Below are 27,043 nucleotides of genomic sequence, written 5' to 3'. Positions count from 1 at the left end.
GAAATGAGCAGTGTCACCTTCCTGGAAAGCCTTTCCCTTTTTCTCTTTCATTACACTCAGATTTTAACTAGGGCTCCTTGTTTCATCACCAAAGAGCCTGCGGAAATCTGACAGCCATTACACAGGAAAGCACCGCTGAATTCTTTGCTGCTATTAGTGGTCGTAATTATAGAAATGATCTCAAACCGACTCACAAAGAGTTATTTTCTGAACAAAGGGGCCGAGGCGGGTCACAAACCACTGGTGGGTCGGGCAGGGGAGCTTCATTCTCCCCCCCCCCCCCCTCACACACTCTGAACCCCCTTTTCTTTGAAACATTTTAATTGAGTACTTTGCTTTATGGGGGACTTTGTTTCTGAGAGGATTGATTAATCTCATGCCTGTGCATTAACTACAGGGCTGAAGTGAGGAGGTGGTCGGCCTAACTGGAGCCAGACTGGCTCGGTTCAAAGTTCACACATCCACCTTCCAGCACCTGCAGAGCCCATTAAACATCAGGCTGTATCTTGTTTGTTCAAACTGTACGAATACAGAAATGTATATAAAAAAAAAAAGAGGAATGTATTTATCTGAGTACAGAATGTACTTCTGTGCAGTGTCTCTGATCATTGGATCTCTCCTTACAAAACTCCATCTTGGATTTCTTGGTCTTTATGAAATCAAAACCTTCATCATCATCATCATCATCATCATCTGTTTCGAGTTGACGGGCACGCGGCGGAGAAGGGGTTAAGAGTCACGTGGTCGCGCTTGGTATTGTCCGCCTCGGGCTGTTGGGGAAAAAACTGCATGTGGAAGAAAAAAAAAGTGAGGAGAGAACAAAGAAATCAGAGTCTATTTAAAGAGGAGCAGCCCGTGAGTCCCGCACTGCGCACCGCACGCACCGCTGCGCCCTGCACCCAGCCGCCCGTGCACCTCCTCGGCTCCGGACCGCGGAGAGGATGCGGACTTCCCTGGTCGTGTGCTGCTGCGTCTTTGCGCTGCAATGCCTCCCGAGCGCGCTCTGCCTCCCGGTGCGAGGGTCCGGCCGCTACAAGGTGGCTCCGGTGAGTCGCTTTCTGTCGCTTCCGCGGAAACTTTCCTCTTCAGCAGGTTTGGAGACTTTCACGAAGGTTCTGGCTCAGAACGAGACGCGTCGGATCGACTTTGGTCAACATTGCACGAATGAAAAGAAACACGCGTGATTTTTGCATTTTTTAAAGTTCTGCAGTGTTTATTTATTCATTCTTTATACCCCCTGCACGCACACACACACACACACACACACACACACACACACACACACACACACACACACACACACACTCACATGCAGACATGCATACACACACGCACACTTGTACACTCACACACACACGCACATGCACGCACACACTCATGCACAACACTTGTTTTTGTGTTCAGACTTTGCAATAGAATGAGTCACTTTGCTCCAAAATAAATAACATCCACTTGACTGCATGCAGGAGTAGTTTCAGGGTAAATATACACTTGTCTGCAGCCACTAGCCATTAGCCTCCCCCCCATTCACGGGCGCGCACACGCACGCCCCTCTTCTTTGGAATCATCAGCACCAAGGACACTGATGTTGTAATTAAGAAAATAGCTATTTTACGCGCGCACACGGAGCTGACCTGTCACTGTAATTAGTCCGCGAGCTGCTCTTACTTTGAACAAATGACTATCATCACTATTTATTTTGACTTTTTTTGTGCGTGCTCAGCAGCACTGCAGACTCAGGACTTGGCAACACGATCTGACGCGCTGAGCTCTCCGTGCGCGCAGGATGACGGCAGAGTGTTTTGTTTTTACTTTTGTGACCATGGTCTGATCTCTGGGGAGGAGAGAGAGAGGAAATAAATGCCGCTGAGTTGCCCTGTCTGCGGGGCAGGAAGCTGTAATAACAGGTCTTACAGGCATTTTGTCAACAACACCATAAAAGACAGGGGTCCTCCATATGGACCCGTCACGAAGGCGTCAGTGGCCATAATACATATTGCGTTATGCATATTTCTCATAAACCTCTTCCATGTGTGCACAAACTTTATGTTTCCTACTTTTGTATTATAACATTTCTATTGTAGTGTTGTCAGTTTTAATTTACAGCCTTACTCAGCTTGTTGTGGTTCTGCTCCCTGAAGCCAAACATCTACAACTCTGATGACACAGAGCGTTGCTGGTTTAGCATTTATGCTTTTGCACAGGAAATTAAGTCATTCATCAAAACAGAGGGACAGCTGGGAGGAGAAGAATGTGGGATTTCAGTGAGAGCTGTTTCACAGGAGGATTCCAGTGTTTGGAATTCAAATCGTTTTTGTTGCTGAAACATCACGAGAAACATAACGAGCACAGATTGAGATATAAGGTCCACGGCTGGCCCTGCACAGCAATATCTAAAAGTTCAATATTCTTTAGATTTAAGATCATTCAATCATCAGGATTGCATTTACCTGCTAGTTGATGCTTGTTGGGTTCTGCTGGGTGTTTGGAAGTAGCTCATGCACCTGAGCTGCTGGTAGACACTGGATGCTCAGTATCTTCTCTTTTGGCCCTGAGCTCCTCAATGCACACATTTATACCTGTGTTACTTTAAGAACACAAGGGGGGAAAGAATGAGCATAAACAACACTTGAGAGACTGCAGGAATGGAATGAGACGGTAGAAAGATGGTTTTAAGGTTAAATAAAAAGTAGAGCAATGCAAAAATACATCAATCAAACAATTATGTTTATCATTCAAATGTATCGTGATCAGCAAAACTTTATTTCCTATAAGTACATACATACAGGAAATGAAAACACAACGAGAGGCTACAACTTTAAACGTTACATAATTGAGTGACAGCTGCAACAATCACAGGTATTTTCCTGCATAGTTCTGTCAGAGCAGAAGAATCCCAGTGTCAGGAAGCACCACAAGACAAACTTCTGTCAACTGGATTGACAGAAAGTGAAAAACAGAAGAAATCAAAAACAGCTGCAGTTATTCCTCATTTTTCCACACTTTCCTCCAATCTTAGCTTTTTTACCTCCACATGAACGGATGCGTTTGTCCTCTTCCTGTCTCAGATTAGGACAGTGCAATAAATCAACATCAACAATTATTGAAAAGATGATTTTCATCAATAGCAATGTAACAAAACTCAGGAGCAAAAAACGTATCTTGATCATTTTTAATCTATAGAAATAATTGGCCGTGTCACGCAGATGTGATGAGGAGCCACAAGAGCATTAAACATAATCTGACCCCCCCCCGTCTCAACAGGCAAAAACATCGTGAACGTTTGATTCCAGCAAAAAAACAATCGTGCTGTTAGATGGCGTGTTTCCATTAGATTGATTCTGTAGCATTAACGCTGTGTTTTTCCATGCTTGAGTCTTTCAGACGGTTTAATCCACAGTAATCACAGTCAGGCTGCTGTAGTGTTGCGACACATCGTTTGTCAACTTTTACTTGATGTTTGATATTTTAACCAGGTTTTCCACACGTGAGAAATTCAATTTTCTGGCAACACATTATCAGGACATGGGAAGACAGCTTTGTTCAGTCTGCTGGTCATTTCACTGCGAGGGTCTAATCTGTAGTTTTGTCAATTTGTTCCCTTGTTGTTGACAAAAGAGTGAGCGATTACACAGGCCCGGACAGGCCCCAGTGTCTGGAGCCCTCATGGCAGTGGGAGACACACAGTGCCTGTTTTCTCTCTGCACTGAAAACCTGAGTCCTTCGGCTTACGGTTTTTGTTTTGTCCAATCATGTTGGTGTCTCGGGGGCGAGGTGATTGGTCGGGGGGGACTGTGAGAGCAAAGGTGACCTCAGAGCCGGTCCGGGTTCCCATTGAGCAGAACTAGGTCACAGCTGCGTCGGCCTGCGAGTGGTCAAGGACACACAACAAGAGGGGGTGCAGTTAAAAAGCAACATGCACCCTCCATCAGTGGATCAGATGCTTTTGTTAGTGAGCATGAGGAGTGACCATCACTCGGGTTCTGAATCCAGCCATAACAAGGTGAGGGGGGCGGGGGGGTCAGTAAACTCATTAGGATTCAGCTAACTCCATGAACCCTGTCACCGGGTACGAATCGGCAGGATGGAGTCGGTTCTTGAATTCATTAAAGTGCACATCACTGAATTTTAAATATTCCAAAAATAATCCCAAACAATTAAAGAAAATCAATTTCCTGATAGAACAACTCTTACATCATCATTTAATAATTTTGAAAGGCGTGTTTCAGGTTTTACAACAGCACGAAGGGACAGATTTAAACAACAGTGCTAGCTCAGAGGTTAGCCTAGATCAGGGGTGTCCAAACTACGGCCCGCGGGCCATCTGCGGCCCACCATCCATTTTAAATTGGCCTACCTAAAAAAATAAAATGGCACTTAATTATAGTACTTTGTAGTTTTGCTCTATTTTTGAAGAAATTGTACTTTCTTGATACATGTTGTTCTGGCTTTGTACCCTTGAATGCACTTATTGGATCAAAGCGTCAGCTAAATGAAATGTAATGTGATGGACTATGGCCCACTGTATTGCACCTGTCCCTCAAAACGCTGCCGTGCCCCCCCACTGTCAACAGTCCGCTCCAGGGCAGGGGGGCCTGGCGGCGTGAGTGGCCCAGACCTTCCTATTTTTTTCTATATGTGGCCCTCGGGATAAAAAGTTTGGACACCCCTGGCCTAGATGCTAGAACAGGACCAGCGAGTATTTATTCATTTAAAGAAAAGCAAACAACGGCACTTAAAGATTTTCACATTGGAAAATGCTCCGATGCACGACTATGAATTCTCAAAACATTTTTCCAAGGAAGCCTCCCGAGGTGGCTCCGTGTAACACACGGGAACATTTAACAAAAAAATATTGAGCTTCATTTACTTTAAAGGATGTTAATGTCATTACTTTTGCAGGTACTTGAGAATAAACCAGTATTGGACATGTTGACGCTTTGGCCTGATGGTGACGCTTGACCACAACTGAGGGAACCACCAAATCTAATACTTTAATTCAATTCATCTCGATGGGGACGTGGATGTTGAAACCAAATGGCTAAACGTCCCAATTACTTTAATTAGATTGAGCTAAAATTGTGGGTTTGGAAACACTCCAATTTCCCTTAGAAGTAGAACTGGGTTGAACCTTCAAGCCGTTAAACTGTGATTTCCCGACTTCACCTCTGACCTTTTGACTCAACCCGTCTCTAAAGCAGCCGTCTGTCGAATCAAACAATGACTTCATAAAAAGAAGAAAAGAAAAGATACCTTGAAAAGCAAACTGAACAAAAGAGAAAGACACCTGGTACCCATCACTCCCCCTGGGAAAGTCTCCTCACTCATTATTTCACCTCAGTCATCAGTGGAATCATCAGCAGGTCATCGTGAGTCTGGAGGAAGAGTTTTCTTTGTGCCAGGAAAGATGAGAGATTTCACCGGGCGGCCAGATGTCGTGCATCACCTTCCACCGCCGTGTGTTTCCCATTTTCTGATGATATATCGGATGAGGAGATTAAGAAGAGAGATAACAAGGGATTTGCCCCCCCCCCCCAATCTGGCACAATGTCTCCTCTCCACTGGAAGCACACCCTTCAAATTGAAATCTTATCTGTCTCCTCAAGTAAACACTCGCTTATGACTTACTTCCTCTCATCCAGATCAGTTTCTGTTGGACAGTGAGACACCATGTTGACGAGGCACTTCTCAGTTTCCTGTGAGAACCAATGGCAGCATCACCTGCAGCTTTTTTTTTTGCCGTGTCAGTCAATAAACCAGTTTTCTATTTTTTTTTATTCACACACGTACATGCACCTCAGATACATGTTCATGAGTTTGGGACGTTCATAGAACTTCAGGAGGAATTCTTTGGATCAACTTTTTATCATTTCCTTTCAGATTTACCAAATTCCTCTCGAACTTTTATTCTACTGCTGCTGCAGTTATCGATTTCCTCCTGCCCCGACACGGAAAACACATTTTGCGTGCATTTAGTGTATTTACGTTTTTTTTATTTTGTATCGATTACGTCTAACATCTCTCTGACGTCTTTACTCTGGTTAGTTTTGATTGGTTATAAATTATCAGCAGCTCTCTGATCATTGGGTCATTTTGAAAACAAAGAAATTGAAAAAATTAAAAACAAAATTGCCTAAAATAGTTTGTCTGAGTAATTTTGTTTGTTGAATCAAACTTCACTCAAACAGGAGGAAACATGTAATTTGTTGGGGACTATTTTCATCAGCGGATGAATCCATATTGACACTCTCGCTAGTTTGCGGGGAATCACACGTCCCAAGTTATAAGTCCTGCTGTCAGGGTTTGAGAGAACTTGAAGGCGTGAGAAATAACCGGAAGAAAAAGACACAACAACTACACACAAGCAATGTGGTGCAGGGCGAGTAGAACGCGGGACAGGTAGAGGGAAGTACCACGAATATCAGAGTACTTTTGTTCCTGCACCTAAGTGCTTCCACGTTTGTCTCTAATGTTTTAAACGAAGGCTCTCGCTCCTCAAGTGAAGACGTGAAGCTGCTCTGAGGTTTCTCAAGTCAAACCAGCGGTGAGAAGAACGTCTGCTCCGCCTCCTGTCTCAGGTTCTCGGTCACGCTAAAGCACGGTGACCTGACGGGGGTGACGGAGGTGGGTGGGTGGGTGGGTTTGTTGTTCCACTGGAGACGCTCCTCAGACGCACCGTGCACAGACATGCCCTCTGAATACCACTGTCAGATCCCCTGCACCGCGTCTCTCACGTCTTGTCATCACTGTAACCAGAAGCTGGATGTGTCCATACTTGTAATGGACGCCCCCCCAGTCCCTCCCACTGCACCACCATCACCAGCTCCTTCACATGTTCCCAGCGTGAACGAGCGTCTACGAGGCCTTCAGGCTTTTAGGGGAGTTTCATATCTCATCACCCACTTTCTGCAGTCTCAGCGGAAAGTGACAGACTAATTGTCCCGAGGGGATTTTTTCCTCGACCCCCCCCCACCCCCCCGTTCTTTCTCAGACGTCGTCACACAGTCTCCTGACAGGATTTCCATTGTCTGCTCTGAAATTACACGTGAACACGCAAACACGGCCACAGGACCCGTGTCTCACTGGTTGACTCACGGTCGTGGTATCACCTCCTCCGAGTGAAAACAACCTCTAATCTCACTCTTAAGCTTCCTCTTACAGCTGAGCCTCAGATTTAAAATAAGTGCACGGAGCTGTTTTACACAGGTTAAGGAAATGGAACAAATCAACCCATATTAAAACATCTCGGAGATCTAGTTTCCTCAAGTTCCTGAGTCAAACATTTGACCCTATAGCCTATAGGCCTCATCATATTCCAGATTTCTCTTAGTGTGCAACACCAAAGGATTATTAATCTGCAACTGAAAACAAATTTAGTTTGTAAAGTGTTTATGAGCTGTATTTAAAGACTTATCCCCTCGGTAAGATAGGTAACACTTTTCCTCTTGTTCCAACCTCCCAGAAATGAAGCCAAAAAAATCCTGGATGTGAACTCTGCCATTTTGTGAAGAGGACACACTTTAGAGTGTCTATGGAAGTCCCACCCGTACAAGTCGGTCTCAGCTGTAAATTCAGATGTTTCACCCTCTTTTCTTTTTATGTCATCAAATAGGTAATTAAAACCAAACTTACCGATAAAAATATTGCTACCAGCCACCAGGGGGCGGTGGAGGTAATAACATTTCAGAACATTTAGGTTTTTTGTTGTAGTTTGTCGGAGGAAGCTAGTTCAGAAACTCATTAGCTCAGTTTCATGTTTCACGTCTATTGATTAAAAAATAGCAGGAAACGAACCCGATATCGTAGATGGAGCTAAATCTGTTGTTTGGGTTTTAACCTTGAACTTTGATGTTCAGTCTGTTGGGAATCAGGAACCTTTAGTGTGTATCCGTGCTGCGGGGTCAGACAGGTCAAACTATCCATTTGACAAGCCGGCGGGACGGGGGGGCGGGACGAGGGGGTTCAGTCCTTTAACCACTTTTCTCCATCTCCCTCTTTGAAATGACAGAGGCGGCTCCCCCCTCCTCCCCCTGTGCACACACCACTTAGAATTAGCCCAAGTTTTACGACCCTGTAAGTCGACCCCCCCCCCCCCCCCCCCCCCCCCCCCCCCCCACTTGAATGGGATCAGGCAGCGGGCAGCGTCGGTCTAAACTGTCTCGTTTGAGGACAGAGGTTTGCTTGTGACCAGGTGATTGACAGCTCAAGTCCCAGTCCTTCTCAGTAAGGACCACAGGGAAGCTGTTGATCAGGACGATGTCCTCCCCGGCTCAACATTCTGAAGCGACTGAGACACAGAATATGAAATGAAATAAATTCCAAATCCTAATTGAACATTTTCCTAAAAGTCACATTTATGAATACGCCTAAAACTGTAATTATTTACTTGTCCTCAGGTCTTTAAAACTCCCCCGATGCTCCTCAGGGGATGTGAACCCAGTGTCCTCGCTGGCAGCTACATGTGGGCTGTTAGCTTTCCTCAGGGTGTGTAAATGAAAGCAAACAAAAGGAGATTGAGTTCCATGCTGGTAACGATTTCCATCAGTTTCATGTCATCATGTCTTTGTTCTGATAGGTTTCAAACCTGCTTTACACGTGCAAATCAAGCAAAACTGCTTCACAAAGGTGTTTTCCTTGTTTATATTGCAGCTGTTTGTTGTTTGTTTTGGGACGTCTTAAAAAAAATCGCTTTGGAGCTTAGTTTGGAAAACTGCACGACACGTACAAACCCCCCCCCCCGACCTTTTAAACGTGAGTAAGTGCTGAGGGCGTTAGAATCCAAGCACTGAAATCTCCTTGAAACCAAGTGAGACCCGGGAGGTGCCGGGGTCGGAGGGGCTGTTAGAGGAGGTGTGTACTGTTTGTTCTGTGATCCAGGCCCATCAGTCACAGGGTTTCCTGCAGTCTGGAGCACATTCCTCCATTCCTGCTGCGATTTGTTCCCCATAACCTACAAACAACAACCAGTTTGAGACCAGCAGGGCCGAGGGAGGGAGGCTGCTGTACACACAACACAAGCACAACTTCCACTTGGCTCAGATAAACATCCTTCACCTCGTGGTTTTAGATTTTACGGATGAAGTGTGAAAATAGTACAGTTTATATGGCTGTAACTTGAAGTTCAATGTTTCATGTGATGTTTGATTTGAAAGCAGTTGCATGAAATGAAGTTGTATGAATCGGGTTTTGTATTCATACATAGTTTATCGATAGCAAACCAGAATTGGTGACGTATTTAACAAGCTCAGAGGTCAGGACCCAGGTTTAAGTGACGTTAGCAACACGTTATATAAGCAACATACTTCATAACCCAGTTATATTAACTTTTTTAATGCAGCTTTCACTTTCCGAACAAACTGATTAAAGCCGACAGCTTCTCACCTGCAGCTCTAAGTGGGAACCTGCAGAAACAGGCAGCGTGAGGGAACTGAGGTCAAAGGTCAGAGTGATGGTGGTCTTCAGACCCTCTGGAGAAGATGGGGGAAGATTCATTGGATGTGATGATAGAAGTAAATAGTTGTGTCCCTGCACGGTTCTCGTTAGTGGCAGCGGAAACAGAAGTGCTCTCCTCCTCTTGTGATAGGAGGAGAACACCCAACATGTCCGTTCAGTGCAGCGCTGCAGATGAGGCGGCGCCCCTCTGGAAATTGCTTTCGTGGAAATGAGCAGAGCCATTTCCTCTGAGGGGGGGGGGGGGGGGGGTGTTAAAGATAACGGGACACTCTGGGACTGAGCGTCTCCTACTACACGTTTTTGGTGATCTGATTATGAGATTATTACTGATTATGAGTTATATGGATGTGGGTAACAACCTTGGTGGATGAAATACATCGTGTGATTTCTAAGATTGTAAATGATACACCTGCTAAATTCCATGTGAGGCTGTGAACCTGATGAAGTGCACCTCTAGATCAACGACCCTCTACATGTCACCATGAACCACCACCGAGCCAAAGACGACTAACTGACGCCCTGTCGTTTCAGGTCTCTGAGAAGTTCCCCGACCTGAAGAAGAGAGGGAAGGCTCCTCACGCTCAGGACTTAGTGAAGGAGACGAGTCTGTCAAACAACACATGGAACCGACCACGCTGTGGCGTACCCGACTACCCCGCCCAGAAGGGGGTGCACCACCGTGGACGACCCCGCCAGAGACGCTTTGTCCTCTACGGAGGACGTTTGGACAGAACGGACCTCACCTACAGGTAGAGATCTGCACACACATAATCATCAGTCCGTAACAGTGAAAGCTAGTGACCCCCCCGCTGGTAACCACATCACAGCCGCTTGTTAGGGTTCTGTTACTGTGCACTTCTTCTCCTCATGTGATTTGAATGAGAAAAGGAAATTAAAGTTTGTATTTTCATAAGCTTCCCTCCAGCTGGCTTCCTCGTCCGGCAGGAAGCAACCTGAGGAGGCAAATGTAAACAAAAACTACAAAATAGTTTATTTTCAGGTAATCAGAAAAATCTTTTCAAGACACATTGAACACAGTGGAACGTTTAGCAGCTACAGAGCAAAGACATTTCCCCTCAGGAGCTGGTGGAGACCAAAAACAGAGCTACGACTGGAGGATTATTGGACCTAACATTCTTCAGAGGGAAACAAACATGACTCCATGTTTAAATATTACATATTAAATTGGATCCCTGTATGAAGCACGTAGAAAATGAAGTCTTGAAATTATGATTCTGACAAAAGGGGGGGTGCTGGTTTTCTTTCATGTGAGGCCTTGGCACCAGCGAGTGTCTGGCAGTCGTCTGGTGGCTGCTGCCGCTCTGTCTGTGTCTCCTGGGGTCCCTTTCATTCTTTAACTGAACAGTATATTAAGGCAAGCAGAGGGCGAGAGAGGGAGAGAGGGGGGAGGGGGGGGGGGGGCAGAATGCTTTTATTAGCAGCACCGGCCACAGACTAATAAGATTCTGCTGCTTTGGACCAATAAGACGCTGACGACGGTGACACCTGACAGAGTGATGTGGTCCAACGGGTCCACGGAGTCAGAGGAGACGTCTGGACCTCACGGGGCCACTCCGGCTCCTGGGGCCTTTCAGCAGCTCAGATATGAGCGTTGACAGAGTGGAGCCGCGCTAATGATTCCTCCGTGTTTACCTCTTCATTCAGAATCAGCCAGGATTTGGAGCTTGGGGAAGCAAGTTGGGGCATGACCCCCCCGCAGTCACGCCGGGTCGGCTGAGAGATCTGTTGTTGTAGCTGATTTAACGGCTGCTAGCGAAGCTGCTAAGAGGCTCTCAGGTGGTCGCCAAGCGTTAAAGGCCTGAGCTGGTTGTGGTGTCAAAGGTCATTTGTTTCCAAATATATTCATATTTACAACCTCATTCTTTACATATTTACCTCAATCATTACAAACACACACACACACACACACACATACCGCCCTGAGGCCCCAATTACTCAATAGAGCAGCAAATGTAAATTAATCCACCAGTGAAAGTAGTTCCTGACTCCAAACAGATGTACTACTTCCCCTTGTTTGTTTGATTAAAAGCTCCAGAGACAAGTGAAGCATTAAATTCCACTGAAAACAGAGGAACCGAGACCAATTTGTACGTGAGCATTAGCATCGCTGGTCCAGAATCGAGTGAACACACACATGTGTTTTCAGTGAGGACAGTGGGAAGTCGATAGCTGCAGCAGAAGGAGGTTGAGAGGAATTTGATTTATCTGAAAGGAAATTATAAAAAATACCTCCTGAAGTTTTCTGAACGTCACAGACTGAAGAATAAAGACGGATCTGAGGTGCTTGTGTAAATCCAGACGACAAACTGGTTTGTTTCAAAGCAGCAGGTGATGGTGCTGCTGGTGCAGCTACACCATCTGCATTTCCCTCAAATAAAACCTGGTGTTGAGATATTCAGAGCTCAGCCATGTGTTTCTGAAGAGTCATATTCCACAACGTGCTTCATCTTTACTCTGGAGGGTGTTTGTGCAATACGTGATAAGCTGGAGGATTTCAAGCTCCGTGAACTTTGCAGAGGAAAGTCCCTTTGTGCAAACTGCAACACAAATATTTGCACCGTTGCAGGAATCGTTTTTTTGCACAAGAACACGCTGTTGATCGAACAAATAACCTCTCTGTTATGATAGATTCCAGTGGTGTTCATATATATCGAACGTTGCTCTAGATTAAGACCACTTGTCCCTCTTGACCCTCGTTGCATAAAGACAGAGCTGAGCCCGGCCTCAGGTAAAGCTCACGTGCTCTGGACTGACATGCCCTGAATTCTGCTTTGTGCCATAAAGCGACGCAGCGTTCTTCTTCTTTCCTTCCTTCGAGCGTGGACAGCCGTCTCCTGTTTGTCCTGTTTGTCCTGCTTGTCCTCTTTGTCCTCTTTGTCCTCTTTGTCCTGCTTGTCCCCACAGCTGCAAATGTGCGTCTCAACTCCACAGAATCATAGAAACTCAGGAACTTAGTGAAGAAATGAAAAGGAGATTCTCACTCACATCTCATCTCGTCTCTAATCGAATACCGCGATACCCCCAAAGGAGATTGTGTTTACATCATTTTGTGTGTTTGTCCGTCTGTTTGTTAGTCAGCAGAATCACCACTGGAGGGATTTCCTCAGAACCTGGTGGAAGGATGCAGTGTGTGTAGTTGTGTGCAACTTGCTTCACGGAGACTGTTGGGCCTCGGGGGGGAAGAACGAGCTGTTCTGAGTGACATTCTAGTTTTATTAAATCATCCTTACATGGCCTCCAACGTGCTGCTGCTGCTCTGCTCTCATCGTGATCCTACATGTCCAGACTCCGCAGCGTGTCATGGACCTTCTGCTCCCGCTCCACCCGGGAGCTCCAGATCATTCCAACACGAGGGTCCATCTGTCCACTAAGCTTTGGAATAGTCTCACAATAAGCTTTAGGTGTTCGGACACTTTTCTTTTATGTCTTTTTATTTTTCCTCTGACTCTATTTGTCTGGATCACTTTGTGTAGTGGAAGCAGCTTGTGTGTCTGTGATAGGTGCTGTGTTAACAAACGCTTGCTTTGTTCGTTCAGACTCAGACCTGAAGATGAGCCGAGCTCCTCCGTCAACAATCTGCTCATGTGCTGAATTAACAGAAAACTAGAGGTTTACACATATTTCTGGAGTCAGGACACGTTTAACCCGACTCAGCGTAAAGTCTGGAGACAGGGAGGGGGGGGGGGGGGCAGCTTGAGTCTAAAGTTCAGAAATACTCCCACAAGGAAATCACGCTGACAAACAAGCTCTATCTTATCGGTGTTTATTCTTATTGGGAGTTTCGTGACCGTGCTGCAGTTATGTGTTTGTGAGCCGTCGGGTTGCCAGGTCTGGTTGCATTGTGCCAAAACCCCAAACCTGCACTTACCAGTAGCAGCTGGCAACATGTGCAACAGACGTGAACGCTGCGCGATCAAACACGTCGGGACAGACTCACACTTCACCCACAAGAGAGGTTTCAGTTTCCATCAGCACTTCTCTCAGAATGCTGAACTGTCCCTTTAGCTGTTTGGCAAGGAGACATGTGAGGAGACTGTTATTTAAAGGAACAGTTTGGGAAATTATACCTATATCATTTTTTTTTAAAAGCTCTATAATCAACGCATTATTGTTGTTCAATTAAAAAAAATATTATCCAATGTCTGGAAAAATGCTGTTTTCACACTTTTGATTGTGCTGATTTGGTTTTTTTCCATCGGACTCCCTGTGAGCTGCAGGTTGGACTCGTGGCTCTTCTGCAACATTTTCATCTCATTTTACAAAGTCAGTCAAATTTCCATTTTTTAATTAACAGCTGATTGTGTCGCCCTGTCGTGTCGGCTGACGGTGATTTATTCCAAACTGACACGGGAGCATTTATTCTCATTTCACTGATTTGATGCCAAGTGTTCCCGATGCTCTATATCATTAATGACGTGTTAATGTGCTGTGGGTGAGACGAGGAGGTTTCTCCTCCTCTTCCTTCGGGGATCACACTGGGTGGTTTCATCTCAGAGGGAACAGGAGGAGATGATGCAGGGAGCCTGAGGGCCTGAGCTCCCCCCCCCCCGCTGAGGAGACGGCTGCAGATATCAGATTAGAGGGAGGTGTGCGAGGCCGGTGGTCCCGCTCTGCCACTGCTGCTGTAATGCAATGTGTGTGCAATGTGTGTGTGTGTGTGTGTTTGACACCTTCACCCACTTCCTGTGCAGGATCGTGAGGTTCCCGTGGCAGATGGGCGAGGAGAAGATTCGACGTGTCTTCAGGGAAGCGCTGCAGATCTGGAGCGACGTCACCCCGCTCACCTTCACCGAGGTCCACAGCGGGAAGGCCGACATCCGCATCGACTTCACCAGGTGGGAGCACGACAGACACACAAAGACGCTCTATTAAGAGACAGGGAACAGGAGCCTGAACACCAGATGTGAAGGAAAACATTGATAAGATGCTCAAACAGGACATATTTCATAAAAGTACTCGTAACCTTCACTCACCAAGTTGGAAATCGGCCTCATCGCTGTTATGATTTGATATCATCTCCGTCCTACAGGGTTCTGCTCTCAGCTCTTGTTTAGTTTCCCCCCCGACGATGAGCAGATGTTCTTTCTTCTTTCTTTTCGTGGATTTCTATGATTTCCTCTCGTCGGCAGTCGCCTCAAACGATCCCGAGCTTCTCCCCGTCACCCGAGGCCAACGCTGTGTTTTCAATCCACTGTGTTTATGAGTGAGTGCTGGGCAGAATCAGATCGGATCAAATCTAATTTGGACAAAAAAAATCTTCACGGAGCCACAAAGATTCAAACGAGAGACAGTCGAGCAACAACGAGCAGAAGACAAACTCCACGGCTTCATGTTCTTCTGATCCGTGCCTCATTGTTAAAACCATCAGACTAACTGATAATCAAATATCATCGTGAATGTTTTCAAAGGTTTTGATTTGATTTGATTTTATGTGAACCCGAGCGTTTGTTTTACGAACCTGTAGATACTGGCACGGAGACAACCTCCCGTTCGACGGCCCGGGTGGGATCCTCGCTCACGCTTTCTTCCCCAGGACCCACCGACAGGGGGACGTCCACTTCGACTACGATGAGTCCTGGACGCTCGGAAACCACATGGGTGAGTTAGACACGGAGAAACTACAGACAGATTAGAAACACCTTTATCAAACAGCTGCAAGTTAAAGAGTTTGTCAAAGAGAAGAAAAGTTAAAATTCTTTACTTTTATTTACAAACTTTTAAATAAAACCATTTATCAAACCATTTATCAAAAATTCTATTTCTCAGAGTTTCAAATATCATTTTTCTGAAAAAGTGATTTTATAAAGGAACATGTCTTGAGGAAAACACACAGGACCTTCAGACAGTGAGTGAAGCAGCTGAGGTTTGTGTAACCTCTGAGGTTTTGTGTAACCTCTGAAGTTTGTGTAACCTATGAGGTTTTGTGTAACCTCTGAGGTTTTGTGTAACCTCTGAAGTTTGTGTAACCTATGAGGTTTTGTGTAACCTCTGAGGTTTTGTGTAACCTCTGAAGTTTGTGTAACCTATGAGGTTTTGTATAACCTCTGAAGTTTTTGCAACCTCTGAGGTTTTGTGTAACCTCTGAGGTTTGTGTAACCTCTGAAGTTTTGTGTAACCTCTGAGGTTTGTGTAACCTCTGAGGTTTTGTGTAACCTCTGAGGTTTTTGTAACCTCTGAGGTTTTGTGTAACCTCTGAGGTTTTGTGTAACCTCTGAAGTTTGTGTAACCTCTGAGGTTTTGTGTAACCTCTGAGGTTTTGTGTAACCCTCTCTCCTGCAGGCACAGACCTTCTCCAGGTCGCCGCCCATGAGTTCGGGCACGTCCTGGGCCTGCAGCACTCGCGCGAGCCAGGAGCCATCATGTCCGCATACTACACCTTCTCCTACCCGCTGAGGCTGAGCGAGGACGACAAGCATGGCATCCAGTATCTGTACGGAGCTCGTCCACAAGCCCCGCCCACGCCGCCACCGCTGCCTCCGCCCACCCCTCCGCCCTCCAACCCGGAGACCAATGAGATCCTCACCAACGTGAGTTCAACCGATGAAGGTTCAAAAGAAACTAAAGACAGGATGTAGTTAATTTTAAGAAAACACTTGATACATGACGTGAGATCAACTCATTTTCATGAGATTCACCGGCTCCGTCCTTTAAGAGGAAGTTGTCTCATTGCTCATAAACCAGTGGAGCAGTGAATATCAATGGAGCCGCATCGTGACAAAGTGTGTTTCTGAACTGGGATGAGAAACGAGGCTCCACCTCAGATCAGCTTCTCCTGTAAAACTTGTAACTGAGACTTTTTACACTGAAATAAATCCCCCTGAAATTCTATGTGATGGTTTTGTGGTGAAAGTCGATTTCCTCTGATTTACCTTCAGGCAGTAAAACGCCTCTTTATCACTTCATCTCGCTGCAGTTAAAAGTCCCTGTGGTTAGAAACACAGGCCCCATGTGGAGAGGAATGAACCATGTGTCTTCTCTCCAGCCCGACGCCTGCCAGACGGACTTTGATGCCGTGTCTATGATCCGAGGGGAGCTGTTCTTCTTCAAGTCGGGCTACGTGTGGCGGATCCGGGACGGGCACCTGGAGAGCGGCTACCCGGCGCTGGCGTCCCGGCACTGGAGGGGGATTCCCGACAACATCGACGCCGCCTTTGAAGACAAGTCGGGGAACATTTGGTTCTTTCAAGGTGAGCGGGCGCCGCTGTCCTGTGGTTTGAGATTTACATGTGAGGACATGAAGAAGAAACAGAAAGTGTGACACACGCTCAGGAGAGTAGAAAACAACAAACAAACAACTTTTAATTTAAGTTTAAAGGACTTGTTCTCTCAGGGATCTGACAAAGATGATCTGACAAAAGATTTAATACAAAGTTTATTTATCAGAGTCACAACTTCACAGCTCATTAAACCAGGAAACATGAAATATGAGGTAGAGTCTGACGGTAGCTGTTGCTCCTGGCTAAAGTCAAATCAATCGATTTTAAAAAAGTGTTTCCGACAAACCATCTCAGATAAGTTTCATTCCCCGATTGAATAAAGTCTCTAATGGCACAAACTGATAATAGATAAAAAGAAAAGACTAAGTGAAAATTGTAGTATTATGATTTGACGTGGACTCGCCCGTTTCCTGAGATGAGGAATCGAACCTGTGACAGAGTGGTTCAGACTCATCAGGTCACTCCAGCTCCATCAGGAGGAAACTCTCCTCAGGGGACGAAGCTCTGAGCGGACGAGAAAATCTTTGAGTTACAGACACAAAAAGAAATGTACCGACCAGACTGAAGTGTCGTCCCTGTCCCTCCGTCCTCCTGCAGGTGAGAACTACTGGGTGTTCGATGCCGAGATGCGGATCCGAGGGCCGGAGTCCATCCGCAGCCTGGGCCTGTCGGTGTCCGGGGTCCAGGCGGCGCTGCGCTGGGGCCACGACTCCAACTTCAACACCTACTTCTTCAAGTCCGGCAGCTACTGGAGGTTCAGCCCCCGAGAGAGCCGCCTGGAGTCGGTGTACCCGCGCAGCATGCAGGACTGGAGCGGCGTCCCCGAGGACGTGGACGCAGCTTTCAGGGACGTCTACGGTAAGATCCAGAAAAACAAGAGAGTTTATATGTTTAAAGGTTTTCAGGATTGTTGACACTGATTCCTTGATGTGAAATGTCCTGCTGTGTCTTCCAGGCTACGCTCACTTCATCCGGGGACGACAGTACTGGAAGTTTGACCCCGTGGGTATGAACTCTCTGGAGGGATACCCCCGCTACATCGGCATGGACTTTTTCGGCTGCAGGAACGCGTGAGTCTTCAGCATCGGAAGAACCACGCCACTTTTTTTTGTTTTTGTTTTGTTTCTTTTTGACAATGAAGAGGAGTTTTTTTTTGTGTGTTCGGATTCAAAGGGGGCGAGACGACCTCCTTTGAATCTGTTTGTTCTTTACTCCATATTCATTGGTTCTCAGATCGACTTCAGCTTCTTCTCAGGAAAACCAAGAGAGGTTTCCTCAGACCTGGCGCCTCCTGTGCAGCTATACTCATATTTATTTTGCACAATTTGTCCCCAGAAGCCTGAGATCTGGGGCCTTGTATGAACCACACGTGAACTGTTCTCACCTCCTGTCTTTGAGCCTGATGATGACACCAGACTCAGGATGAGACTGAGATTCTCTTGTGTTTGAAGAGTGGCATTGAACAGGTAGACGTGAATATAAACCCAGATATCAAAGATCCTGCGATTTTAAAGACGTGACCACACGTGCAGGAGATTTTCTTTCCCTCGCTCACATGAACTATACATATACTAATTTGAACCAGAAAAGTAATATCAACATTTGTTGCTTGGGGATACTCACAGAGGTCGTTAAAACTTTACAGGGGAAGAAGAGGGAACATCAGGTTAATACGTGGAAACTGGGATGGAAACATGATATTTCTGTTTTAAAGTTTCATTTCAGGTTTATAGGTTTTAAATGTGTCACCCGTCAGAGCTCAGACATCTGAGTCAGCTGCTCTGGACTTTTTTAGAAACTTTTCCAAGGAAATTCGAGATCTTTCAGGCGATAAAGATAAAAAGTAAAAACCCTTTCTGCTGCTGAGAGATCATTGTCTGATCCGGATCATCTCCTGCTGCTTCTTCACATGTGAAAGACAAACTCCCGACATTCAGAGTTCATGTCTGAAAACAGCTTCAGTCCGTTTTCATTTGCACTTTAATGCATTTAACAGAACAGATGGAAGAAGCTCTTTCACACTGAAGTGAGAGAGAGTCTGGACCTGGTCCTGGTCTCTGATGAAGACCTGAAAAATATTTATTCTCCTCGTCGGGATCAGATTCTTCTTTCTGTTGCTGTGACTCGACTTTCCTACATTAAATATAATGTTTCCTTCGTTTCCTCCCCAAATAAAATATACATTTTCCAATTCAGTTTCCACATGGGAAAAAAATGATAATATTAGCGCGCCTCACGTCTTGGTGTCACTCTTCCAACACAGCGAGTCATCTCCACTCATCAGTCTGCAGGCCTCTGCTGCAGGAAAAGCTCCAGGGCGCCACCTAGGGTGCAACTCTGTCTCCCTGCAGGCGGAGACAGTGTCCCTCATGTTTCTTGAATCTGTCTCATCCTGGATGAAGTCATTTCTTCTCCGTCACATGGTGCTGTGTTCAGGTCGGGGGGGGAGTGGAACCCATTCAGGGACGATCAGTGGTTCTCAGCCGGCTCGGTCACTCAGCAGCAGACTTCAGCTTCCACCCGGATCCCAAAAACACAAAGAGACAAATAGTTTAAAGCTGGAACTAACTCTTTTGAACTAACTGCCATCTCTCCTTGTCTTGTCATTCATTTTCCAAACACGCTCAGTTCATTGTCATGTTTGACAGTGAAAAATCAAATCTTCACATATGAGAAGCTAGATTAAAATTAATATTTTATATTTTGCCCCAGAAAATCAGTTAAATGTCCAAAATATGAGTATTAATCAATACAAAGAGGTAATTTATCACTGTCCATCATTTAGTTTTAATGTTTTTATTCTGTATAGTTTCTCTTTTTGGAGGAAAGTTGAGTTTAGTACTAAAAGATCATGAATGGTTCCAACATCTTGATTTAATTTCAACCAATTGAGGTTAAAATATAACCTCAATAATAAATTATTATTCTCACGACACTTCATAACTCAAAATATGATAAAACATCAGTCACATTTTATTCAGAATCCAGGAGTTCTACCAGAATACTTTGACTCACATGGAGGATGTGAGAACTTCTCCTCTGCTGCCGAGTGGACGGATCTGGTTTGAAACCAGTGCGTCCAGACCGGCGGGTTGAGACCCACTGGTCCTGCTGATGGGGACGTCTCCTCCTCTGTGTCCCTTCCCACTTCAGGTGCTGCAGTGTACCACAGACAGAAGTGTGATACCTGTGGGACTTGTCCTTGAAGTGTGAAGTGTCCCTTCCTCTCGTTTGTCTTCCAGTGCAGGACACTGAGTCTTTACAGCTTCATCACAGACGTCGATGGTCGAATCATTTCTTCAACTCATTTCAAGTGTTGACTCTTTTACTGCTTTGAAAAAATATTTATACGCAATCGACTTAGCAAATGTTTCTTGTACATACGTGTCCTTGATTATTATGTTTCCCGACGGATTAACTTGTACATTGAAATGTATGAACCGCATATTGTTTCTTTCTAATAAAATTATAACCTTTTTACCAAACTGCCTGTGGTGAACGTTTAAATACACACACTATATATATTTATATTCTATTAATACTTGATTAAAAAGTGAATTATTGAATTTGGATTTGCAGTGAAATCAATTTTTATCTAAATGTCAGATTGTGTCAATTTAACTGTGAAATTTACTTTTCAACTGAATCTTAATTTCTATCATCATCTATCATGATCGCTAATTTGCAGATCAAACAAATATATATATATATATATAATTATATATATATATAAATATAAATCATTTATAAGCTTTGAATTATTAAGTGATTTCTACAAAAGAAATATTTGTTTAAATAAATGTTGGAGTATTTAAACAATATTTCACTCATCTAGTCTATTCTTAAATTATTTTAATTGTTGTTTCTTGCACTTTATTTCAAAAACTACATTTCACATGATAAACATACACAGTTTAAATTCCAGCATGTGTTGACGGTGTGTGGGGTTGATGGTGTTTATTGATCGGTGGATCTGATTGGCCGGTGCCGGGGCAGTGGGGTGTGGGTTGGGGGTGGGGGGGGGGGGGGGGTGCTGTTGATTCACTCATGGTGGAGTCCTGGTCGACAGTGAAGCAGCAGCAGCAGCAGTGATGGCTCACAGCTTCACTCAGGAGTATTTTCAGATCCCTGTGGTGACCCGAGCGTACACGACGGCCTGCGTCCTCACCACTGCTGCCGTGGTAAGAGACAACAACAACAACAACAACAACAACAGCAGCAGCAACAACCACTCAGGGGATGCTAAACTCTGAGCTCCAGGTTGAGATCAGCCTGAAAAAATCCACTTCAATCAGCCTAATTCAGAACACTGCTGCATATGAATGTTTAAAACTAGATATTTCAAAACTAGACACTGATTACGTTAACATGATGATGAATACAATTAGTTTTCCTAAAGGTTTTTAAATTCAAATAATTCAACGACCACTTCCAGGAGACGTGGATGTTTCTTATCTTTTTAGAAAAGTCTAAAATTAGCCGAATGTTAAATCTCTGAGCCAAAGAAGTTGAGCTGCAATAAAAATGTAAATTCTTCTTGTGAGTTGATGTTTTAACTTGTTCAAAACGGAAGCAGCTGAAGTGTCAGTGGCAGTGTAATTGGTGAAAGTCGTAAAAGAGACAATTTGATTTATGCATTTTAAACAACTTTACGTGTCGGTTGACGTGTAACAGATGAAAGCAACGTTAATTAATGAATAGAAGAAGATTTATTTCAAAGCGTCAGTTAATGGGTGAAAAGGGCGAAAGCAGCTGAAGCGTCACTTAACGAGTTCAAGATGAAAGAAGTTAAAGTTCATCTTTGAGTTGAAGTGAAGAATTTAAAAAGTAGCTGAAGATTCAGGATTTAAATCCCACAAAGCAATGAAAGGAGTTGAAGGGTCAAGAAAAAAAACAACTACTATTTAAAGTGGAAACACTGGAAACGTTGGTGTGAGAGCACTGGCAGCGTGGAGTTAGATTCCTCGAGCTGACACGTTAAATCACAGAGGAGATTAAACACGGAAGCAGCTGAAGTTTTATTTGAGGTAAAAATAATGAAAGTACTTCAACATCTGGCTTCAACACGTCTTTCCGTGTTTTTCTTTTAGCAACTTGACGTCATCTCCCCCTTTCAGCTCTACTTCAACCCCGACCTCATCATCCGCAGATACCAGGTGACATTTATCCACTATTTTAATCAACTTAAAACATGTTGGTGTTTCTTGTGTTTGTTTCATCCTTTAAAATTGCTGCACTAGAAGCTTTGTGTATTTGTACGTTATGTTATATTTGTATTTTTATATATTTACACTATTTTGTCTCCGTCTCTCAGATATGGCGTCTGATCACCAGCTTCCTGTTCTTTGGTTCTCTCGGATTCAGTTTCGTGTTCAACATCATCTTTCTGTATCTTTTTTTTTTTAATAGAAATATCTCAGATTATCTTTAGACACTCTTCTATAAAGCAGCCGCAGAAGAGACCTTGACTTCAGGAAGGTATCGATACTGTCGGATGCTGGAGGAAGGTTGTTTCCGGGGAAGGACGGCAGATTTTGTTTTCATGTTCCTGTTCGGAGGAGTCGTGATGACCGTATCCTTTGAGAGGCTGAAAGAAAAACAACTCAAAAAACAAACACACGATTACAGTTTGTTTACAACAGAGAAGTTTCACCTCCATCGTTCGGTCAAATGACAAAAAAAAAGCATTTTCTCATTCTGATTAGATTCAGATTTCTGGTCAGAACCAATGGAACGAAATGCAGTTTAGAAAAATGTAAGAAGCTGCTCGGACAGGAGGATCAAGCTGGTGGAACTAGATGGCTTCAGTTTTGGATTGTGGGAGACGCGTTTGATTGGAAACCATCAGTTTATTCTATTAACAGCGACATGAGCTTTGGTGTTTTTATATGTGAAGTCAGGTAAATGTAGTGGACTGAAAAGTACAGTTCTTAAGTTAACCCCGAATCGACGAATATCGCAAATTTGCCTCAAACCCCATTCCGGTCTTAATGCCGCAGAGGTGACAATCGTGCCTGACGGTGCAAATACTACACATACCAAGGAATGTATTGGAAGCACTCTGCCGCCATCTAGTGGTCGGAGTGGAAAATACATACTAGCCCCTTGGGACTGTGCAGCAAAGTTACTTTGAGGTATTAAGCTGTATTTGAAATACTGTAATGATGGAACAGCAATGATTGTACAGAAAACACATGTTGTTATTCAATTTCAAGCAAGAACAGCATCAATATAATAATCTACTTTGCCAAATTTTGTTAAATTAAGGTTATGCCCCATTATGACTAATGTCGCTAATTTGCCTCATACTTAAATTTATATCTATTGTTTATGCTATATTGAAATGAACAATCTCCACTTAATTTAGCATCTCTATGACAGGCAAAATACACCAATAATATTTTTTTATATAATTGGAAATTAATTCAGGCAGTAAGGGGTTAATGTACTTATTGACTTATTGTAAATTCAAAGAAATCCAACAGGACAAGTTAAAAATCCAGAATCGAATTATCTGTGAAATCCCTAAAGATTATAAATGTGTTGTTTTCAGAGTCGACTCTTTTCACGTGACAAGCTGGATGATAAACACTGAAGTTTTAATATGCTCCTGTTTACCGAGGGAATTTGTCTGTTCCTTGTTCTACATTAGGACGTCCACTGTCCATAAACATGTAATGGACACGAGCCTGTGCGGTTTTGATGATGCTCAGCAGTTTGCAGCCACAAGCTCTTGTCCACATTCCAGGGTAATGGTACAGTCCCGGCTCTGTTTACTGCCCACGTGCCTCTGGGCTGTTGTGAAACTGTTGGTGTGCAGATTTATGGCTTTTCTCTCGAGCCACAGGTTTAAATGCAGGTACATGACGACTAATTGTACAGTAACGTCCGGGTTGTACAGTGTTGACTGAGTCTCAGGATGGTAACAGGCTTCAATGGCACTAGAGGAATGTAAGGGGTTGGCTTTTATTGTGAAGGGCTCAGCGTTTAGTAAATAACAACATGAGGTCTGAGAAAATGTTTTTGACAAACTTCATGCGTGTAATTATTTAGGGAGGAAGCTTCAGGTCTTTAGTCAATAAAAGTTTTCAGGAAACTTCATCGTCTGTACAGTCGCTCACATGTTAGGGTTGTGTTAATTATGGTTTGTGTAAATATGGAAGCTCATTCCTGTCAGGAAAATAAAAATAAAAGCTGTAAAGAATTAAAAACATAATCCTTACACGTCACCATGAGTCGAGATTACATTTAAATTATACGACAAGTTGAATTTTCACTTTTATAGTCAAGTAAGTCATAATTTATATTTACACTTTTAATATCCCTTATGTTAAATTATTCTTATCCAGATAGGAGTGGGCTTCCATACTGGTGAGATCAGAAATGTGTTTGACCACTTCACACTGGTTGGACTGGGTTGAGTTCCTCAGGTCACAACCCACCAGCTTTATCTTCTGGGGAACTTTTGTCAAACTGAAATCAACTTCTGAACAGACTCAGAAGTCGATTTCACTTTCACCATGAAACAAAAAAAACAAGTGACGATCTGAATTTAACCTGAAGCTCCCGCAGCTGCTCGGTCTGTTGGCCGACGTCTTCTTCCTGGGCCAGGCCTTCATCGTCATGCTGGTGTACGTGTGGAGCAGGAGACACCCGCTCATACGCATGAACTTCTTCGGCCTCCTCGACTTCCAGGCCCCGTTCCTCCCCTGGGTGCTCATGGGGTTCTCGCTGCTGCTCGGTAACTCCGTGGTGGTCGACCTCCTCGGTGAGGTAACACACAGTTCACCAGGAACCAGCCACATGGGAGCAGACACCTCTACCAGACCTGGTGGTGTCAGAGGGCTGCAGTGCACCATGGGAAGAAAATACTTTCACTGTGGAGGGGGGGGGGGGGGGGGGGGAAACATTTTCTTTTCAAACTAAATAATGTGTTTAATTTAAAGTTTATAAAAAGGAATTGAAAGGACCAAGATGCTCAGGTTGCTCAAACTGGTGATACCATCAGAGTCTTGAAATGTGATCAGACGCCTCGAGTGACAGCTTCAACGGATCATAACCCAGGAAGTTACAGTTTTTCTCCATTGCTTTGGCTCATTTCACGAAACAGAAATGACATTCTCAGAGCTCTAAGTGCAAATCGCAAAATAGCCCATATGGTTCAGCACAACTACATAGATCACCTTCAAAAGGTCATATCTCACCCAAAACAGTTAACTCAAGTTTCAAAAGGAAATCATTTTCTCATATAAATAGTCAGTGCCCCCAAAATGAAAAGTTCCTTCTCGACTGCTGTGGCTCATCTCTCAAAATAACATAGATGGTTCAGCAAAACTCCATAGCACACCTGCAAAAGGTTATATGTCTCCCAAAACAGCAAACTCATCAGTCAAAACTAAATCCTTTTCTCATACAAATAGTCAGTGCCCCCAACATGAAAAGTCCCTTTGGCATTGTTTAAACACTACAGGTCAAAATGTTTAGATGTTTTGTCAGTATGGCAGTGGACCATTGAAATATCCCTCATGTGCACATTTCAATCTTGGCTCAGTCCTTGAATGGTCACTGAATGGTTACAGTAGATGTTTTTTTTCCAGAATATTATGTGTATCAAACAGAAAAAAGATTTATTCAAGGTTTCACATAAAATACTTTATTGAACTCATACTGCCATGGAAATTGTTACAGTAATTGCCATACATCGTGCTTACAGTAACAGAAAATGTGTACAGCACAATATACTGTCAAACAATAAGCACATCAAAACTCAAATTTGGCATAGTGAGATATGACCTTTTGAAGGTGATCTATGTAGTTGTGCTGAACCATATGGGCTATTTTGCCAATTGCACTTAGAGCTCTGAGAATGTCATTTCTGTTTCGTGAAATGAGCCAAAGCAATGGAGACAAACTGTAAACTTACTGTGTGACTGGTGATCAGATGTGTGAAACTCAACCTTCATTACTAAAGCTCTAGTTGCACCTGAAAATTAAGCCAATGATCCAAGATATCCTTATTACAGTATATACCATGATGTTTTTCATGGTATTATGTGCCTGTACGATTTTGACAGTAGAGTGAACTATTGTGCAGGTGATGATGTAAACAATGACATTATGCCAACATGTTCTGCAGAGAACAACCACTTGACTGAGAAGCGACAGTCAGTTTTCACCAGCAATATATATTCAATTGGTAATTGGGCTAACTGAAGGCAATTGTACCTAACCGTTTGCAATGGTGTTCTAAATCATTTGAAATTTGTGCAAGCTGTTGGAAATTGTACTTGTCATTGCAAGGATGTGCTAATACAATTGCAATTTGATTAAAGGAATGAGATATTCCAATCTGTTGTGAACAAGTGCCCAGTGGTTTGGAGGTTTGCACGTGTTGTTTTGAGAATGTCATTTCTGTTTCGTGAAATGAGCCAAAGCAATGGAGAAAAACTGTAATAGCTCATTGGCTGATTTTATCGGCTCCTGACAAAGATCCTTAGTTACTCACTGGTTGTCTAACTGGTTCTGAACCTGCCTGTTTGCTGTCTGCTGTCAGTCTGACCTGTGACTGACATCAGGCTCCACGTACAGACACACAGAGGTTATTAAGAACTCTCATGTCTCTGGACACCCTCTCTGGGCCCTGTCAGTTCCTCATGTCCTCTGATGTCCCCTCCCTCCTCAGGCATCAGCGTCGGCCACATGTACTACTTCCTGGAGGACGTGTTTCCGAACCAGCCGGGAGGAAAGAAGCTGCTGACGACACCGGAGCTTCTGTGAGAACCAGAATCCATCTTCTATCTTTTTTAAATAATAAATCACAGGCCGGACACTTTACGACAAACACTCAGGAGCACTTCAGAGTCAATTATTGTAATCTGCACGTGTTTGGATTGAGAGAGGAAGCTGGATGAGACCCACACAGACACAGGGAGGACTCAACACATACAGGTCTTGGAAGGTCATGGGGTCTGAACCCAGAACTTCTCTGGATCGGTGTTATCAGGGGTTTTGGGTTTGATGTTTTTGCACAGAAATTAAATAAGATCAATAGGAGCAAACAAACAAACCTTACTGTGTTTGTTACTTTAGATAGATAATTCATTTATTGTTGTAATTTATATTTGCTGACGTAACCTGGTGTTGTTCTCTCCTCGCAGGCGAGCGATGTTTGACGACCAGCAGGAGGACGAGGAGCCAGACTACCGTCCCCCCCACAACCAGCAGCCGGACGAGGAGCCGCACGACCTGAACTAAGATCCTGAGATCATCGGCAATCTGCTAAATGAGCCGGTGAAGACAGAAGACGAGGATTTACACCGAGTCCAGAGCCGGAGGAAACTTAATCACAAACC

The 27,043-nt window shown here is 44.1% G+C and overlaps 2 protein-coding genes across 2 annotated transcripts; both read left to right on the top strand.

Annotated features, from left to right (window-relative positions):
- The first annotated feature begins 929 nt into the window (after window positions 1–929).
- Window positions 930–20,176, top strand: mmp11a (matrix metallopeptidase 11a). The gene is made up of 8 exons (XM_053421761.1): window positions 930–1,046; window positions 9,985–10,202; window positions 14,166–14,309; window positions 14,939–15,072; window positions 15,754–16,001; window positions 16,457–16,661; window positions 17,289–17,549; window positions 17,647–20,176. Exons 1-8 carry the CDS (start codon window positions 942–944, stop codon window positions 17,763–17,765), a joined length of 1,434 nt encoding a protein of 477 aa, XP_053277736.1. The 5' UTR covers window positions 930–941; the 3' UTR covers window positions 17,766–20,176.
- Window positions 20,177–20,782: 606 nt separating this feature from the next.
- On the top strand, window positions 20,783–26,468 carry LOC128438972 (derlin-2-like). The gene is made up of 6 exons (XM_053421762.1): window positions 20,783–20,872; window positions 21,782–21,847; window positions 22,006–22,079; window positions 22,170–22,263; window positions 24,264–24,459; window positions 26,374–26,468. The coding sequence occupies exons 1-6, from the start codon at window positions 20,783–20,785 to the stop codon at window positions 26,466–26,468; spliced, it is 615 nt and encodes a 204-aa protein (XP_053277737.1).
- The last annotated feature ends 575 nt before the right edge of the window (window positions 26,469–27,043 follow it).

Source organism: Pleuronectes platessa, chromosome 4 (genome assembly GCF_947347685.1).
Source record: "Pleuronectes platessa chromosome 4, fPlePla1.1, whole genome shotgun sequence".
Lineage (NCBI taxonomy): Eukaryota > Metazoa > Chordata > Actinopteri > Pleuronectiformes > Pleuronectidae > Pleuronectes > Pleuronectes platessa.
The sequence above is the reverse complement of the archived record's forward strand: the minus strand, read 5'-3'. Positions and strand labels throughout refer to the sequence as shown.